This window comes from Otolemur garnettii, unplaced genomic scaffold, assembly GCF_000181295.1.
Source record: "Otolemur garnettii isolate 467f Iridium unplaced genomic scaffold, OtoGar3 scaffold00003, whole genome shotgun sequence".
Taxonomy (NCBI): Eukaryota; Metazoa; Chordata; class Mammalia; order Primates; family Galagidae; genus Otolemur; species Otolemur garnettii.
In genome coordinates, this window is record NW_003852398.1 from 5,236,329 (window position 1) to 5,255,973 (window position 19,645).

Sequence of the window (19,645 nt, forward strand, 5' to 3'; positions counted from 1 at the left end):
GGATAGTGAAAAACCTCATGTGTATGGGATGGATATGGACTTGAGGATAGTGTGAATCGTGGGAAGCTGTTTGACAGAGGTCTGTTTTTCATTCAAGGCTCTGGGATATCGAATGTGGTGCCTGTTTAAGGGTCCTGGAGGGACATGAAGAATTGGTCCGATGCATCCGGTTTGATAACAAGAGGATTGTCAGTGGGGCCTATGATGGGTATGTGTTTCAGATTTTTAGATGAACTTTATATACCTGTATCAAGAAGAAAAAGGAGTGTTGTATATTGAGCAATTCTCAATATACAACAGTATGTGCCAGGTCCTCTGCTAGGTACTGTCTATGTACTTGTGGATGATAGGCACTGTTATACCAGTTGATCAGGGGATGAACTTTCAGGCCCAGAAAGATGGGCCCCACGTCACATAGAAGCAGAGCCTCTGTGGTTCCTAAACTTAACTGTTCTAACCATCTGAGAATATCTTAGGCTGTGAGGGGATTCAGTTCTTTGCCTTAGCCCTAAATATATAGAAAGAGGTAGAGAGAGAGAATTCAAAAATAAATTTCTTCTATTGGTAAATTGAACAAATCCTTTTTAAAACACCTCACAGCTTTTGAGATGAGCAAGTATAAATCTTTCAAGATGGCCTTATATATACTTCACAAATGGATTAGTTGGTCTGTTTATACTTCTGTTACTAACTTTCAGCATTGGCTTAATTTGGAGAAAAGTATCCTTGGAATTTCACACAGAGCTATCAGCAGCACCTACTCGGCTCTAGAGAGGCCCCTGATTAATGAATTTGGTGACATAGATTATCAAGTTAGGATTTGAATTTAGACAACCTGAAATTGTTTTCTTATCTCTTTTAAAATAATATTTTTTAAAAATTGCAGCCATTCTAAGAATGTGTAGGTTCTTATTTCTTTTTCAAAATCAAATACAATTGGTTCAAATAACTTATAAAAACAAAAGCATGTTCCCCGTTAGCTTTTATAATAGGTGGTTCAATTGCATTCCTTCTCGTCAGGGAAATGCTTGATAATATATAAAGTGTTAACTCTTTTACTAATCACAATCTTATTTTCCTTTTTAGGAAAATTAAAGTTTGGGACTTGCAAGCTGCTCTAGACCCTCGAGCCCCGGCAAGCACATTGTGTCTGCGCACATTGGTGGTATGTGATCTCTTGAATTGGGAATTAGTTCCCTATGCTGGAGGATGATAGTCTGCAGATAGCCCTGTCTAGCTGTATTGAAAAACAGCCTGTGTCTCATGACATGCCTTCAGAGAAATTTACTGTTAACCCTTTCCAATCCTATGTCAGACCTCATCCAACATAATGTGTGTAGGTTTGATTTTGAAAAAGAAGTAAAAACCTACACATTTTTTGTGTTTATACACAAAAATAAACAAAAAACCACTTTAATTACTTTATGTAACCAGAAACAGGTAATAAAATCATCAGGTGAGTTCATATTTATGTTTTTTTCTTTTAAAACTGTAAAGTAATTATAAGTAACCCACCAACTTTTTCCCACCCAAAATAAATAAGAGTGGGGTAGTATGTGGGTGGCAGAAAAATTGAATTGGTTAATTTTGCATAGCCAAAATCAGAGAATATTTGACAATTGTGTTACTGTGAGTTCTTTCCTAAGGGAGTTGCACTGCACCTTAAGATAGGTAGGCTTCCTCATTTGTAAGTGGCCTGGTTTCCTCATAAAGCATGCAGTATTTTCCTCCTATAGGTTTGAAGAGGGATTTCTTACTATGGTTATGTGTGGTTGTGCTATATTTTTATAACATAGCACATTTTTGTACTATTGCAGTTTGGCCAGGGCTGGGTTTGAACCCGCCACCCTCGGTATATGGGGCCAGTGCCCTACTCACTGAGCCACAGGCTCATTTTTGTATTATTAGAATTTCCCCTCAATCTCTATTCTATGGATTATTGCTATGGCATATAGGAATACTTTATTTTTCTTATTTTTTTCTTTTTCTTTTTTTTTTGAGACAAAATCTCCCTTTGTTGTCCTCAGTAACTATGGTGTCATAGCTCACAGCATCCTCAGACCTTGGGTTCAAGCGATCCCCTTGCCTCAGCCTCCTCAGTAGCTAGACTACAGGCACCCGCCGCAATGCCCAGCCTTTTTTTTTTTTCTTTAGAGGTGAGCTCTCACTCTGGTTCAGGCTGGTCTCAAACCTGTGAGCTTAGGCAATCCACCTGCCTCGGCTTCCCCAGAGTGCTAGGATGGCAGGTGTGAGCCCCCGTACCTGGCCTTATTTTTCTGTTAATCTTGTTTTAGCAACTTTACCAAGCTCATCATTTCTGATAGTGTAGTTGGTTCTATTGTATTTTCAAGGAGATAGTCATTTAAAAATATTGATAGGTTTTTCTTATTTGCAGTAGTGTATTTATTTCTACATGTTTCCTTTCCTTTCCTTATTTCTTGCAGTGACTTGAACATACAGGACTATAAATAGGGCTCTTCTTGTTTTGTCTTGATTTTAATGGGAATACTTCTAATATTTTCACCATGAATTTTGATGTCAGCTGTGATTTAAGATAGGTATTCTTGGTCATGTTCAAAAAAACTATCTTTCCAGTTCTAGGTTTTACAGTGTATTTTTACAGTTTATCAAGACTAGGTATTAGTGAAATAAATGAAAAAATTATTCAAGGAATAAAAAAAGACTAGGTATTAAATATTGTTTGTGAGATGGTCGTCTTTGACATATAAATGGGCCAGGATCCAGGTTACAAAGTTTAATTTAAAAAAAAAAAGTAGACTAGAAGGAAAAGTTTTTGTACTTAGGGTGAAAGACAAAGCTCAGTAAATTCTGGGGAATTATATAAGAAACCTGCATAAACAGTTGCTTTAAAGCTTATGCTACATGCCTCATTGTGAGATATGAGTGATTATAAAGATCTCATTTTATTCATTAAGCTGTTATATTAATATTTCATAGGAACATTCCGGACGTGTGTTTCGGCTACAGTTTGATGAGTTTCAGATTATCAGCAGTTCTCATGATGACACTATTTTGATTTGGGATTTCTTAAATGTGCCTCCCAGTGCCCAGAATGAGACCCGTTCTCCTTCCAGAACATACACTTACATCTCTAGATAACAGTCTGCACTTTCACCCATTTCAGGTGAGTCTGCCTCTACTTATAATTTTGCTGATTGAATTCACTTTCCTTTGGGGGAAATTCTGTGATTTGAGTTCCTTAGTGATGTGAACCAAGGTCTCTAATTGGAATTCTGCATAGAGTGTGGGTTTTCATACGGACAGATGATGAGTATGGTTCCTGTTTTTTTTTTTTTTTGAGACAGAGCCTCAGGCTTCCCCCCTGGTTAGAGTGCCGTAGCATCACAGCTCACAGCAACCTCCAACTCCTGGGCTTAAGCGTGTCTCCTGCCTCAGCCTCCCAAGTAGCTGGGACCACAGGCACCCACCACAATGCCCGGCTATTTTTGTTTTGGTTTTTTTTTTTTTTTTTGGTTGCAGCCGTCATTGTTGTTTGGCAGGCCCAGGCTGGATTCGAACCCGTCACCTTAGGTGTATGTGGCTGGCGCCTTAGCCACTTTAGCCACAGGCGCCAAGCCTACGGTTTCTGTTTTTAAAAATTATTTTCCTAAATAGTTTCCCAGGTCTTATCAATTTAACACAATAAATTAGCCTCAAATTTTGTTTTAAGGTATAAGAATCTCACTGTTCTTTTTTTTTTCCTGTCCTTCAGTTCTATATTTTATTTTATTTTTTAAATCACCTTCAACAAAATCTCTGTACTGCTCACCACCGCCACTGTTTCCTCAAGGATAAATCAAAGAGGGCTATCTGTTTGGAGAGCCTCTAAAATCCATTCTTCCTCTATGAAAGACAGTAGATACCCTGAGAAACAAAGTCCTTTGCTCTGGTTACAGGAAGACTTAGAGCCTTTAGAGCAATTGAAGATGGAATGTTTTGGTAACCAAGTTAAGTCTGGAAGAGGAGAAACCTTACTTAGCCGTATCCTAGGAACTGATGACTGTATGGAACGGTGTTGACAACTTTGAGCATTTTGCTGTAGACAAGTGAATTTTATGCACTTATCTTTGTAAATTGAATAAATACACTTGCACCTGTTAATACTACTATGAATATATGTATAGAAAGACTATTATTAATAAATTCATATTTATTTAAGAGCATTACTCAATTAATAGTGGCTTTATTATTATATATTTTCCTGTTTGTTGAAAATTAAAAGTGTAAAGAAAGTCCATGTACAGAAATGGGGATTTTTTGATGGGATGATTGAGAACACCTGGTACTTGCTCACCAAATTGCATCTTTTAGATGCTCCTTTATCAAGATTCTAAGATCCAGCAAGCTTATCTTATCCAGGAAGTTTATCTTACCCTGGGATCAACAAACTATAGCCAGGGGCCAAAGTTGACCCCCTGCCTGATTTTTGTTTTTTCCCTTATCAAGACAGGCTAAGAATTGTTTTGACATTTTAAAATACTTTTAAAAATTAAAAGAATAGCTTTTTTCATGACATGTAAAAATAGTATGAAATTTAAATTCTAGTGTCTATAAATAAAAGTTTTGTTGGAGCACAGCTATGCTCATTCATTTACATACTGTCTATGGCTGTTTGTACTTTTGTGTCAGAGTTAAGTAGTTGAGACAGAGACTGAAGGCCTGTAACATCTAAAATATTTACCACATGGCCCTTTAAGAAAAAGTTTGTTTGGGCAGCGCCTGTGACTCAAAGGGGTAGGGCGCCAGCCCCATATACCCATATACTGGAGGTGGCAAGTTCAAACCTGGCCCTGGCCAAAAACTGCAAAAAAAAAAAAAAAAAGAAAAGAAAAGAAAAGAAAAGAAAAAATTTGCTGACCTCTGGTCTTAACTCTGCTCTATTAGTGGCAAACCAAGAGTCTTCATCAGGAATGGCAAATAAGTGTATTCTTCATGCCAAATCCATTTGTTCAGTAGTAAGTTGTGGGATTGCTGCCTTTACAAGGAGTCTGGGACCCTATGTGGGTCCTAAAGGACTGGTTGGGGTTGGCAGTGTCTGCCATGGGTTAAGGAAGCAAGCAGTCATGACCTGTAAGCCACTTACCTATTTGTTGTTGGTTGTCTTGAGCATGTTCAGCTTATCTCTTGTGATCATAATCTTGTTCCCTGCTGCTTTGTCTCTGGGTAGATTCTTCATAAGTCAGTTGAAGAATTCACATGGCAGAAATACTATATTTTTTGAATGTACTCTTAAAATAGACATTATAGGATAGAAGTTGAAATCAAGGATCTCTTGAATGATTGCTACAATGACACTTCCACCACCACCCCAGCCCCCAGTGCCTACGGAAAATATAGGGAAGGAGGAATAGACCCATGTGAAAACAGGATCTCTGCTCCCTATACCTCATCTTTCCCTTTCCTTCTCTAGTCTGCTCTCCAACCTCCTACCAACCAGAGCTATCTTAGCTCTGACTCCATCCTTCTGGTTCATTGGTTCCCATTGTCATGAGCTACCTATTACCTTCTTTCCTTGCTAGTTGCCCCTGTCACTCCCCATCCCAGCCTACCATTACTCCTTCTCAGAAATCCATTGCTTCAACCAGACTGAATTGTATTTGATTTCTTTAATCACACTTCAGTAATGCAAATCTCCACCACACCCTTTCCCTTGCCTTTATTAGGACTATGTGGATTCCTTATATTTTATTTAAGCTCAAATTTAAATAGCCACATGTGGCTGGTAACTGCTATATTTGGACCAGTTGTAATTTTAGAAGTTTTGTATTTTTAGCTTTTACATTTAGGTCTTTGATTCAATTAGAGGTAATTTTTATGAATGGTATAAGGTAATAATGCCATTGTTCTTTTTTATATAGCCGTTTACTTTTTCCAACACTATTTGATTAAAAAACCTTTCTTTTCCCACTGAATTGTTTTGGTACTTTAGTCAAAAAATTAATTGATCACTTGTAGCTCTGTTTTATTCCATGACATACGCGCTATTTTTTTTAATAGATACTACACTATTATTATTTTGACAAGCCTAAGTGATTGTTTCGACAAATCTGAGCAAGAGTGAGACCCCCATCCCTACTAAAAATAGAGAAATTAGCTGGGTGTTGTGGTGGGTACTTGTAGTCCCAGCTACTCCGGAGGCTGAGGCAAGAAAGATTGCTTGAGCCCAAAAGTTTGAAGCTGCTGTGAGCTATGATGCCACAGTACTCTACCCAGGGCAACCCAGTGAGACTCTGTCTCCAAAAAAAAAAAAAAAAAAAATGTTTTGACAACTCTAGGTTTAAGGTTTTCATACTTTTTAAATTAGATTGTCAAGTGCTAGGAAGATAGTTGCTGGGATTATGATTAAGACTGCATTGAGTCTAAAGATCATTTTGGGGAGAATTTTGTCTTAGCAAATGATGAGTCTTTCAATCTGTAAATATAGTATATTTCTCTCATTTAGGTCTTCTTCAGCTTCTATTAAGCAATGTTTTGCAAATTTTCATATACAAGTTTAATACATCTTTTGTTAAATGTATTCCATTCTTCTCTTTTCTCAATGGGAACCTTTAAAGCCGTACACTTTCCTCTATGCATTGCTTTAGCTGCATCCTGCCCCTGCTTTTATTTTTCACATACAAGAAGCACATAAAATAGAACACAAACAACAGTAACTGTAATTGGGTTTTTGACGTGAATAAACTTGAGGAATAGATGTATCAAGGAACAATCAAGGCATATCTCTTTAGCCTTTTTGATTTATGTCTGTATCTTTGCACTCTGTTTAGAAAGGCACATAGTAAAATTCTAGACATCCATATTATGTTTTTTAGTGGCATTTTTTTTTCTTTATTTCTTTTTTTTCTTTTTTGGAGACAGAGCCTCTGTTGCCCTGGGTAGAGTGCCATGGCGTCACAGCTCACAGCAACCTCCCACTCCTGGGCTTAAGCGATTCTCTTGCCTCAGCCTCCCAATTAGCTGGGATTACAGGCACCCGCCACAATGCCTGGCTATTTTTGGTTGTAGTTGTCGATGTTGTTTGGCAGGCCCGGGTTGGATTTGAACCCACCAGCTCTGGTGTATGTGGCTGGCGCCTTAGCTACTTGAGCTATAGGTGCTGAGCCTAGTGGCATTTTTAATAGATGGATCAATAGCTGAATCACTAACTTCTATATACCCCATATTACCTAAAAGAGCCCTGAAACAAGATTCTGTTGGTTGAGAGAAGCAGCAGTGGTCACCAGTGCCATTTCTCATGGACAGTGGTAGAAAGGAAACTCATGGTATTCTAGGCCATCTTCCCACCGCCTTTTTGGGAACCTAAGAAGAACTGCCTTGTTATAATCTACAGTTGTAAGTCAGTGGAAAAATCTTATCTGTCCTTTAAGGTAGTGGTTCCCTGTATCCAGCATAAGCAGTGAAACCCCAAATGTGTTTGTCTCTTCAAAGTGAATTATTTTTGACAACTTTGGCAGTTAACTTTATAGATTTTATTGCTCTTTTCCAAATCCTTTTCATTTATTGTAACGTGAAAAAAATTATTACCATGCAATACTGTGAGATTTATGCTTAATAAGAAACACTACCCTAATGATGATTTAACCTTGCAGTAAAATAGTTACCCCTAAAATATCAGGTGAGAATATCTCTGTGTGAAGAAATGTAGCAATAGGTTTATTTGCCAAGTCATTTTTTTAAAGTTACTAACTCCTCTAAGAGCTATATGTATATGTAGTAGCTGAAAATGTATTCTCTTTTCTTATTTCAAAACAATGTAAAATCATTATGAAGAGATTAGAAAAAATGAATAAGCCAAAAGAAGAAAAGAAACTTCCACTCATGGTTCCTCAGTGTTAACTTCTTGTATATATCCCTTCAGGCTTTCTGAAATAATGGTTTATAACCATACATGTTTTTAAATCCTTTTCCCTCTCTTTATTGTGGACTTATTTGCATGTCAGTAATGTCAGTGTTTGTCTAAATTATCATTCCTAATCATCAGTCAGTTGTTTGGATCTGCCCTGTGGGTAATACTTATATCCCTACCTCCAACTCCTAACTTTTGGTCATTATAAAAAACAGTCCTATGACCATTGTTTTAGCTTAATCTTTGCCCAACCCTTTATTACCTTTGAATAGGATTCTGAAAATATCTGGAGTGTCTGGGTAAAAAGGTATCACATTTAAAGACTTTGCTACATAGAGCCCTTCAAAAGAGTTAAAGCAGTTTATACTCCTACCAGGGGCATTTGAGAGTGCCCCCTTCTAATCTCTGGGTGTTAATATTTTCAAACAATTCAGATACTCCTAAATATTCTCAATGGGAAAACACTGGTAAATGAAATTTAATCTTTATTGAATTCATTGAGAAGGCTTATTAGAATTCTTTATCTTTATGAAAATTGGCCACTTTGGGGGGAAATTTTCTTTTAAAAAGTATAAGGCTTTAAAGGTATATTTTTCCTCTTTAGCCAAAAATTTTATACCTAAGGTGACATTAGACTTTCTTGGCCAATGATTTAGTACAGTGTTTAGGAAAGGTTATAACCCATCAGGAATTGTGACATAATTATTGAGTGGGTTTCAAGTATTTTTTTGTTTGTTTTGTTTTATTTTGTTTTTTGAGACCAAGTTTCACTGTGTGCCCTTGGTAGAGTGCTGTAGTATCACAGCTCACAGCAACCTCAAACTCTTGGGCTTAAGTGATTCCCTTGCCCCCAGTCTCCCAAGTAGCTGGGACTATAGGCGCCTGCCACAACGCCCAGCTGTTTTTTTTTCTCTTGTTTGTTTACAGTTGTCCTCATTGTTTAGCAGGCTCAGGCCTAGCTCTAACCCGCTGGCCTCGGTGTATGTGGCTGGCACTCAACTCACTGAGCTATGGGCACCAAGCCTCAAGTGGGTTTTGACTTTGTTTTAACTTAGAATAGAAAATTTCAGCCTATATTATACATAATAATTGTAAGTAGTGTCTCATGAATATTCTGTTTTAGATGTGGGGTGTGTGTGCATATTTATATACACAGATAGATATAGAAATTATGATTGAAATGTGTTTCTGACTCAAGACCATGGTAAAAATAATGTAGAATATTCTAGAATATTCAGTGGTCTTTCCCTCTACATTGTGTGGTCCTTTTACAAATTATTTATTTAAAAAAGAAGTAATTTCTGATTACTAGCATTATATATAGAAGGGATAGTTTTTGCCTGTTTTCTTCACAGTAATAGATGAAGGCTCTTCTCATAAGGATATGACATAAAAGATTCTGCGAAATATAAAATCTAATGTTAAGCATATTTTGTTATGTGTATACTTTTAGTAGCAGCGCTGAAAGATGATAACTTGTAAAGTCAGGCATCTCTGTCACTTAATGCTTAATTCTTTGAACTAAACACTTAACCTTTCTGAGCCTTAGTTCTCTTATTTGTGAAGTGGCTGTCATAATAGATTGTGCCTCATAGGGTTGTGGGTTGTGAGTTTTAACTAAATACGATGCCTGGTGTATAGTACACTCAAAACAACTTGCAGCTTCTATTTTTAATGCTGCATCTTCAGAAGTAGTAATCTGTTAGCAGTACACATGTATATGTGTGAAAGGGGATGGGGTGTGGTGTATGTATCTTTGTCTAACCAGAATATCTATATATCCCTCTTTGGGTTTTTTGTTTGTTTTTTCAGGGTTTTCTAGTCTTGAACTACTGGCTACATGGCTACCAAATGCCTACGGGAGTTCATTCACAGCTGAGTTATGAAGCTGGAATTGGTTCTAGACGCTGGGTAGATGCAAAGCAGCCTAACTCTTCAAGTACCGACATTTCTCACCTCTGTTTCCAAGTCTAATTTGAGAAGGATACCTTAGCTTCACCGACTTCAAGCCCATTTTCTCCCCTCATCAGTGAAAAAAATCTAACACTTCAAATGTAAATCGTTAATATAAAAGGAACATACAGTCTGTTTTACGGAAGTAAATCAACTGGCAAGAGAAGACTTGGCCTCTAATTTATATTGCTTTGCACTTTGGTCTGATATTAAGAAACAGCATTCTTCAGTGAAATTTTGGGTGCCAAACACCTACCCAGAATGTCCAGGGCTTTCCTTTTCAGAAGTTAGCATTCTCCTTGTGACCGTCCAAGTCATTGTTAATTTTGACTTGTATTAGGAATATGTTGGACAATGGAAAAATTTCTCTGGATTATTTTAGTAATATTTTTTGGATTATACTTTCTTTCTGTACCAATTTCTTTTAATTTAAAGAATTACAAGCCAGTTATATTATCTCCCACCAGATAATATAGCTTTTTTCATTTATTAACTGTTATCTGTCCCCCAGCCATCTCCTGATACTTGGTAGAGTGACACCTTTATATGTGTGCTTGCCTCCTAATTTAAAATACTGTATCCGCATGTAGATATAATGTACATAACAGTTTAACCTCAAGGTTGCTGGAGTCAGGGTCCCCTGTGCCTGAGACGCTAATTCGGAGTGTGTTCACACTTAGCCATGGGCTGGGCTCAAGAACCTGATGCCAGGGTTGATGTGGATTACCTATAGAACCCTTCCTGCAGTATTCATACGGTGTTTTTATTTTGTCATTGTCATTGTGTCTGTGTGGTATTTGTTTTAAATGGGAATCTTGTATTAAAATGTAATTTCTAAAGTTTAACACAAATGTTTTATTTGTTGTGCAGTGTGTACAATAGAAAGAAGTACCTTAAACATTTTTGTTGTTGTTCTTTTCTTCATAAGTACTCCTGAGGCTAGTGGTCACCTCCCGTAGTATTCATTTGGCTTCGCTGTCAAAAAATCATTATTCTGTGCATATGTAGCCCTGGGAAGGGAAGAACAAGAAGGCGCTACTGACTGGGTTTCCTGACTCTAGAATATATGCATCTTGGCCATGCCAGGGTGTTAGCAGGGCTGCTTGTGTGTTGGAGCCTACAGAGCAGGTTAGGCTGGATCAGAGGCCCGTGTTGAGGGGAAGGCACTCCTAAGCAGTGCAAAGCCTCAAGCCCGGGAATCCTACTCCAGTCACCTCTGGTGTCATCCACTGCTGTGGTCCTGGCAGGTCCTCAGACTCCCCAGTGCTCCACAGCCCCAGTGTGTGAACAGCACTTGTGCACTGACTGTGCATAGAGAGGGTGTTGGCATCTGGTTGGCACTCCTTTTCCCTTGTTCACTATTAGGTTTTGATTTGCCCCTTGCCATTGTTTCCAAAGATCAAGGAATGTCAAATCATTTTAAAGGACCAATAAACAACCTCTTGTAAATTAAACCTCTTCCCGTGGAAGCACACTCTACTACTAAAGGGAAAATCCCTGGGCTCTGATTTGTCTTTGCGTTGAGAACGGTGTGGGGATCAATGTGTGTGTATGTGATTTGTTTGTTGAGTTGGCTTTGCTTTTCAGTTTTTCTTTTTAAAAAAAAAAATCCTTCCCTCCCATGTTACTAAATTAATTTCTGTTTTTGAAAGTTTGAATCTCAAAGAGTAAAAAATAAGCCTCCATTCATAAAGTGGATGTTGTAAGCTTGATAGTGGTTGTGAAAGTGATTTAACTCTGACCACTCTTCATCTTACAATGTCCATATCAAACCGGTTAGGGAGGCCCAGGGGGGTAGGGAGGAGGTAATTCTTCTGAATGAATGGATTTTTTTTGTTGTTTTTGCATGTTTAATATAGAAGTTCCTCTTGTTCCTTGGGAGATCATGGCCTTTGAATATGCACACAACCTTTGAATTGTGCCTACTAAATTATAGCAGGGGACTTTGGCACCCAAGGAATTCTGACTTTCTGGGATTATAATAGTAATTCCTAGCTGTACTCTGGACTTTATTTTGCTAACCATAATTAAGCAATTGTAAATTACTGCTATATTAATGTTTTAAAGCACTGGGATAGTCTAATTCTAACTTTAATTATGTTTGCCAATTATCTGTTTGAAATAAATTTGTGTCTGAACAGCTATTGAAACTGTTAAATTGTACAGATATTATTCATGACAGCTTTGTACTGTGGAATGTGCTTAATAAAAAACAAGAAGTTTGACCTTTGTCCAATAAATTGCTAAGTAATGTCAATAAATCAAGTATGAGTATTATGCAGTACACCTAATCTGGCTTCATGCAATTGTTACTTCAGCTACTAATTCAAAGCCAATACTCTTAATAAAGTGTTGCAATACTCTGATGTTCTGTTAAGAAATTTTTCAAAAAAACTGTTATGTGCTGTTAGGAATTCAGTGACATGCAATTAAAGTTTATAGATTTTTTAAAATCTTCAGTAAAATATTAAAGGCAAACTGTTTTTGGCCTGTGAGAACTTTGTAAATGATGATATAAATCCCTGTCTGAGAGCTTTTGCTGAAAGCTGACTTTAACGTCAGAGGTGGGGGTGGATTGAGAACTCTTCTCCAGCAATCAGCTTCCCACACATCCTTCATTGTTTCACAAGTTACTGTAAAAATATGAAAATGGCCCCTTAGAGAGTCCCAAGTGGCTTCCAGGTGTGAGCGGAGGAGCGGGTGGAGGTCTGACAAGGTGCAGTTTTGCAGCCCTCTTCAACATAGCATCGGAGCATCTGGAATGGAATCATTTAGTTCTTGGTATTTGCAAACATGGATATCACGGGTTGGGTACTAATGCAGGGAACAGTATCTTCATGAAGGGTAGTAGCTGAGCTTTATCTGGATACCTAGATATTCCCCATTAGTCAACCAAATTTGTGATGTGGGCTTTACTTTTTGGATGAAATGAGAGTCTTTCTATAATACTGTCCCTACCTATTTTTGTAAAAAATATTTGAAAAATACGTGCATATAGTTAAAGCCAATTTACAAGCCACAAAAGCAATAAAAAGTAATGTTCCCTCTCACCCTTGACCTCCCAGGCCTCAGAAAGTGTTAAGCAATTTCTTGCATATACCAACAGATACCCATCCTTTCTTACATGCTTTACTGCAACTTGCTTTGTCATCTCATATTTAGGAGATCATTCCATGTCAGTTTGCATGATTCTACCTCATTCTGGTTAATGGCTGCATAGTATTTGCTTACAAGGCCATGCCATAATTTATTTGGCCACTTCCTTCAAGGTGGAGTTTTAGTTTGTTACTTGCCTTCTCCTATTAATGACTATCCTTATTCACAGGTCTTTCCACCCCTGCCTTTGCTAAACATAATAAACTATTCTTGGTGATTTGGTTTATCTAATCATTGTGAACAGCAGGGATTAAACCCAGGTGTTGCTGCAGAGTGGAGAGAACAGGAGCTCTGGAGTTGGACAAACTCAAAACTTTCCAGCCCTCTCTCCTCCCTCATGTAGCTGGTGTTCAGTAAATACTAGTCACTTTCTTCCTTGATAGGCAAGGTATTACTGCAAGAAATTCAAAGCTATGAATGCATCCCATATTAATTAAGGAGATTCCAAGAGAGATTTTGTAGAACTCCTTCGATAGATAATCAGAGACTAGAGTGGTGCTTTACCATTCCAGCTTATTTGTTTCCCAGTTAACAAGGAGAAAGAAAGTTGGGCCATCTGGCTGATAATCCTGTTAGTAATTAGCTGCCTCTTAATACCCCTTTTTGGATCTTTGCTTCCCTGTTTATAAAAGTGGAGGTTTTACCAGCTCAAGTCCTAGAGGGCTCATCCCTCAGCTCTGGACAATCTGCCTTGCAGGAATATGGACCCATTGATGCCAAAGCTAAGTTTTCAAGAAAGGCTGGAAATCTAGATTATGTAGGGACCCAATTTATAAATGCTGGCAACTAATTTTTTTACAAAGTAAATACAGGATTTTAAGCATTTTTATTAGTGACCTGTTGAAACACAATGTCCCCGGTCTGAAGACCTGGAGGGGTTCCAGAGGAAAGACACAAATGAAATGCCTTGTGGCAAATTTACCAGCACATAGTAGTTCAGTACATGATGAAAAGACTAAAGGAAGAAGGAGGAGGAGGTAACAACGTCTCACATTATGTTGTAAGTGGCCACAGGAGTTGCCTGCTTTTGTGCTGGGATTGAGTTCCTGAGATCAGCTTGGTCTTCCAAGATGCTGGAGCTTGTCTCTAAAGAGCTCCAAGATCTCTAGGTCCTTGTAGGCAACACCTGTGGGATGACTGAGTCTAGGCCCATCTAAAGGTGTTCACCTGCCCAAGGATGGGATGATGGCCACCACACACCAAGTGCACTGAAATTCTAATTCGGTGTTTTAAGTTTCATTGGTTAGATGTAGCCATGTGAAAGGATTATAAGGCAGACATAAGTAACTTCTTAGTGCATGCCAGGCAACCTGGAGAGCAGAATCCAGTACAGGTTCCATTGCTTTTAGCTGTGTGGTCATCTACTCATCCTGTCTTGAGTAACTGTTTGATTTTATTGGTCAAAGTATATAAGTTACTGCTGGGCTGGCCTGGGAGAACCTGGAAGTTACACGGCTAAGGGCTTACTTGTAGTGAGGACATGCCTTAGGACCAGCTTAAACCTGGTGTTCTAGTGAGATCTCAGTGCATACAGCTAACCTCCCTCCACCCTTCACCATCTTTGGATCCAACCAGCTCTTCTATTTCTTGCGAGCTGTTACCTGTACTACCAAATTCTACCAGCTCCACAGGTTAGGAGGGATGCTCTAGAACACCACTGACACTGTGCCACAGGGTCACTCATCTAGCAGAGAGGAAAAAGCAAGACCTTTGAGGCCTGTAGACCTAGCTCAGTACTGGAGCTCTGTCACCCAACTTGCAGCAGACCCATAGACAAAGGCTTTCATTTCCCTGGACCCAAGCTTCCCTAACTGGAAGGTAGAGACAGTATTTTATGATTATGGTGAGGCTCATATGATACACTCTGAAGTGCCGAGCACAGCACTGGTGTGCACTAGTAGCTGTAACCATGGCATTTAAACAGGTGGAACAGTATTCAGGTCAGAGAAAGGTCCAGGGATTAGTGGAGTTTGGGATACTGTGTCATGAAACCAAGTTAAATGTGCTCAGGTGAGCCTGAAGCCAACATGGCCCTCTTGGAGGTGATAGCCACTCCAAGGACTGATCCCACTAAGAACTTGAGCTTGTAACCAGGACCTGGGCTGTTCTATCAGCCCAGGAGGAGAAGAGGTGGACCAGTAAATAGCATTTATACCAAGTTTTTTTTGTTAATTTTATTATTATGAATTATTCAGCTTTAAAGGCAGTCAATCTATAATATCTGGATTGAGATATTTCTCAATTGAGATGTTTCTGGAAAGAGAATGAGATCTAAAAGATCTAAACTATCCTCAGTGAATCGTAGTGCCTCTAAAGTAGATGGGGGAGGATTTCAGGTCTCTGCATTTGTAAGTGGTGGGTGCTACAGGTAAAAGGGTGGTTCACACCAAGTACAGCAGGGATAAAGGCAACTAGTATTTAGTGGGTGTCAGGCTGCTGGTAAGGGCTCTGATTCTACTCTTATCATTACAATAAAGCTGCATGGTTTATATTCTTAGCATTTCATGGTTGAAGAAACTGAGGATCAGATCTGTCTTGTGAGTGAGCAGCTGAGTTTAGCTTCGATTCCAGTCATCTCAGCAGCCACAGCTGGCCCTGAGGACCCTGCCCAGGCACCTCCCTCCCTATGCTCTGCTCTGTGGGCACCATGGGGAGGATGATGCCAGCAAAGTATCCCAGCAGAGTCCCCCTGAGAAGACTGCAGTGCCTCTGAGCTAACAGACCCTGTGCCCATCTCTTCCCCCTTCTGTTGGTGTATTCCTGGCATATGTTCTTTGGTCATTAATAAATGTGCATGGTGTGCCTTTGAGAGTGTGCAGGTATGACAGTGCAAGGAGCTGGACAGGATGGTGCAGGAGCCCAGCTGTGGCAGGCCCAGTGGGCTATGCTGGGCAGTGCGGGATCCCTCAGTGGAGATACTGAGGTCTGGAATGAGGCCCAGCATTGAGAAGGCGAGAAAGGGTGGTTTTAGGCGAGAAAGAAGTCCTAAGGGGTAGAAACCATGGGACTTGGCAGTGGAGGGAGCTGGAGAGGCTGACGATAGCATCTGTATGTAGAGCATGTCTCCTATGTGTCACTAAGCAGGGCCATAGTGGACAAGAGACACACTAGGTTCCTGCTCTCAGGAAGCTTACATTCCAGAAGAAGTAGACCGTACAGCCTGCCATGGGTGCCCATGAGCACAGAAATAATAAGATACATGCCGATGTATTACACTGGGGAGTGGGTTGGAGTGGCCCAAGGGACATTTGATCCAAGACCTCAACCATAAGAAGGAGCCAGCCGCCCTCTGGGTGAGGGGCTCTTCTACAAATGGAACTGTGCCCTGGAAGTGAGAACAATGTAACACAAATACTGTACCCTCATATTAATTTGAATACAGTTAAGAAAAAAAACAAAAAAGGAGCCAGCCACCAATGAAGAAGCCAGGACAAGATGTTCCAGGTTGAGGGGTCAGGGACGCAAAGGCCTTGAGGTGGGCATCCCCTGGAGTGGGCAGCCTGCTGCAGCCGTGTCCTGTCTCCCAGGTCAGGGAAGGAGATCTCTTTGGGAGGTGGAAGGGTAAAGTGCTTGGGTTGAACTTTTCTAGGTTCAAGTGCAGCTGACCCAGGCTGCCCAGAAGAGAGGCAAGTGGTGGCTTCTGAAGGAAGAGTCCAAGGGAACATCTGCTTTTAGGAACAGGGACAGAAGGACAAGCCTGTGACAGAGGTGAGAAGGAGAGTGTCTAGAAAGGTAGGAGTGTGATAACCACCCATCTTTACAATCTGTGAACGCTCCCAGAACTTGGAAAACTTCTTTTGTGAACACTTGGTTCCAAGCTGCCTGGAGCCCCATAGGGAACAATGCCTGTCCACTAATCACCCCGCGGGACACCTACTCCCCCTTCACACTCCTTCCAGTGGCCAGGGCTCTGGCGGCAATAACAAACGGGTGCCCAGGAATAGCTTCTCCACTCCGGCCCTTGCCTGGCTTGTCCTTGGGAACGTTCCCTGAAGCCCATCTGCGCAAACAGACGGGGGGCCAGGTCTGCGCCTCAGGAATGAAGAGATAAAAGGGACCATCGGGGCTTTTTCCACCAAAGGCGAAAGCATTTTATAGAATGGGCTGCGAGTTTTTGTTTCAGGAAATTTCATCATGTCTCCAAGAAAGGGAGGGGAAGACGGGAGGAGAGAGAGAGAGAGAGGGAGGAGAGAGAGAGACAGAAGGAGAAAGGGGGGGAGAGGGAGAGAGAGAGAAAGTTAATTGGCCTCAGATTTTCTCACTCTCTTTTCATGTTGGTAACGCGAGGCGGCCCAGGTCAGACTCAGGTCAGCGACGTTTGGGCTCTTTAGTGCCCCTCTGTGAATACCTCATTTCTGTAATAGTTTTTCCTTTAAAAACAGCTCTGCCTTCTTTGGCAGATGGTGACATTCCATTAGCATATGGAATATTTTTCAAAACACATCCGAAAGCATGTCTCTTACGGAGGAGACTGGCAAAGCAAACGAATGTCTGAAAAGTATGTTGGGAGCAACTCAACATTTAACAGAAGGCCCCACTCCCACCCTCACCCCCGTGCCTCCCCATGTCTCTCCTGGATTGTTACTGTAACCAGAAAGAGATGAGAGGATTTTCCCCGAGGCTTAGTCTGCTGGATTTGCTGGGGCCATTGCGGCACACAGAGGGTAGCCAGAGAGAGCCTGGACTCAGCGATAGAGAGTACAGTGCTTGGCCTGGACGGGATGGTGGTGTCAATCCTGTGCAGATGTGGCATTGTGGTGGTGGCGGATGCTTTGTGCATTGAGCACCTACTGGGTGTTAGATGATGTGTGCAACACACACCATTGTCTTTCCTGCTGAAATCCATCTGCCACACAGTGGGCAGGGCAATCACTCAAACACATAAATCAGGTCACATCACTGCTCTGGCCAGCACCTGCTATTGTGCTCTAAGCACAAGTTGAATTAAGTTCAAGCTCCTTGTCAGGGTCTGCAGTGACTTCACCTCCGCCTAGCTTTTTGTGTCACGCTTCCCTCTGCTGCTGCATGAGCTTTCCTTCCATTCTTTGTTTCTGCCTCAGGGCCTTTGCGTGAGCTCTTCCCACTGCCTCATCTGCTTTTCCCTCAGCTATTTGCATGGCTGCATCCTCAGCATTCAGTTCTCAGCTCAAATACTGGCTTCCCAGAGGAAATGTCTCTGATTTCCATTTACTTAATCTAATCTAATTATCCATGTTGCTCTTTATTGTGTCCTGTGTTCTATTTGCTCTGTAGTACTTGCCACTACAACTGTTTACTTGTATTTACTCAAAGTAGATTTAAGGAAGGCCTACTATGTGCTGGGTATGAGTTAGAAAGTAACAAAACAGACGAATATCCCTACCTCCAGGGAGCCTCCATTATGACACAGAAAGGCAGATGATAAACAAATGACATGTCTTCTGACTTCCTGTACCAGAAATACAACCTCCCTAAGTGCCAGGGCCTTGTTTTTCTTGTTCAGAGGCCATTTGGGGCTGTGGTAATCACAGAGCTCAAGGAATTGTAGTTACACGAAGACCTGAATCCACATCTTATAAACAATTGCACCAAGGCATAGATGAGCAGTGGCTTTCAGTGTCTGTGTATCCAGTATCCAGTAACAGTGGCTTTCAGTGTCACTCCACTAGTAAAAGAGCAAGAATCTGAACGCTGTTTCGTCCGGCCCTGAAGGTGTTGATCTATGATGTCTGTCCTTGCTGGGTGCCTTACCCACTGCCTCCCCCTGTCTGCAGCCCAGTATCAGGGTCCACCCCCTCTCCCCACATCCAAGCCAACTTGTCCCTGGACTGTTCTCCCAGCATCCTGTTCTAAGCAGGGATACTAGTTCTTGGCAACACTTTGGATAATATCCTTCAGCTCTCTGAGCCCCAGCTTCCTCATCAAAATGAGAACTGGAGCCACAGTAGATCTGCTAAAGCTCTTAAAATTAGGTTTTCCTACCTTCTAATCAATCAATCTGTAAATTGTGTTCACTAAGGAGCTGAAAAATAATTTTGATTTTTGCGTTCCCAACTGAATAGTAATGTCTAGTGTAGTGTCTGCTGCTAACTCCTCTCAGACTCATATTTCAGCCTGTTCACCCTACTGATTTAGGGTTAGAAGCCCAGTTCAAGCTGGCTTTTGCAAAGGAGGGCATTTATTGTTTCACATCACACATGAGCTGGGAAAGGGGCAGGCTTCAGGCATGGCTGGATCTGGGAGCTTAAACAATGTCATCAGCTCTTGGGGATCAATCTCTCTGTCTCAAAGCCTTGCTCTCCTCTTTCTGGTCTCAGTGTAAGGTAGACTCTCTACCCATATGGTAGCCTGGTGGTTGCCGGCAGCCCCAAGAACACATCCTATCCTCTGAGTAGCTCTGGTAGAGCAAAATCTCTCTTCCCAGCAGGCCTAAAAAGTCTTGAAATTATTAATAAATCTCCTTAGGGCAGATTGAATCATATGCCCATCCTTAAAACTCATCACTGTGGTCAGGGGTTTGGAATTCATCCCACGCAAACCACATGGACGGAGAATGGAAGGGAGGCAGATCCCCAAAAGGATACTGAGGTCCAAAACAAAGGAGGAATGTGGGCTGAGCAGATAAAACCTGGTGACCCCTGCTGCTGCCACCAGACATGCATTTTCCACATGGGCAATGATTATTTTTGC

General features: G+C 40.8%; 1 protein-coding gene across 5 annotated transcripts in view; it reads left to right on the forward strand.

The window, feature by feature from the left end:
* The window catches only part of FBXW11 (F-box and WD repeat domain containing 11), a 134,876-nt gene extending 122,690 nt beyond the window's left edge, over positions 1 to 12,186 (forward strand). For 2 of the 5 annotated variants that reach the window (XM_003781943.2, XM_003781945.2), the window contains 4 exons: positions 98 to 208; positions 1,087 to 1,165; positions 2,959 to 3,145; positions 9,680 to 12,045. In XM_003781943.2, coding sequence (XP_003781991.1) covers positions 98 to 208; positions 1,087 to 1,165; positions 2,959 to 3,120 — 352 coding nt within the window. In that variant the 3' untranslated portion in view covers positions 3,121 to 3,145; positions 9,680 to 12,045. Of the gene's footprint in view, positions 1 to 97; positions 209 to 1,086; positions 1,166 to 2,958; positions 3,146 to 9,679 lie in introns of all 5 variants that reach the window. The other 3 variants (XM_023515254.1, XM_023515248.1, XM_012809069.2) reach the window with 2 other exon arrangements.
* The last annotated feature ends 7,459 nt before the right edge of the window (positions 12,187 to 19,645 follow it).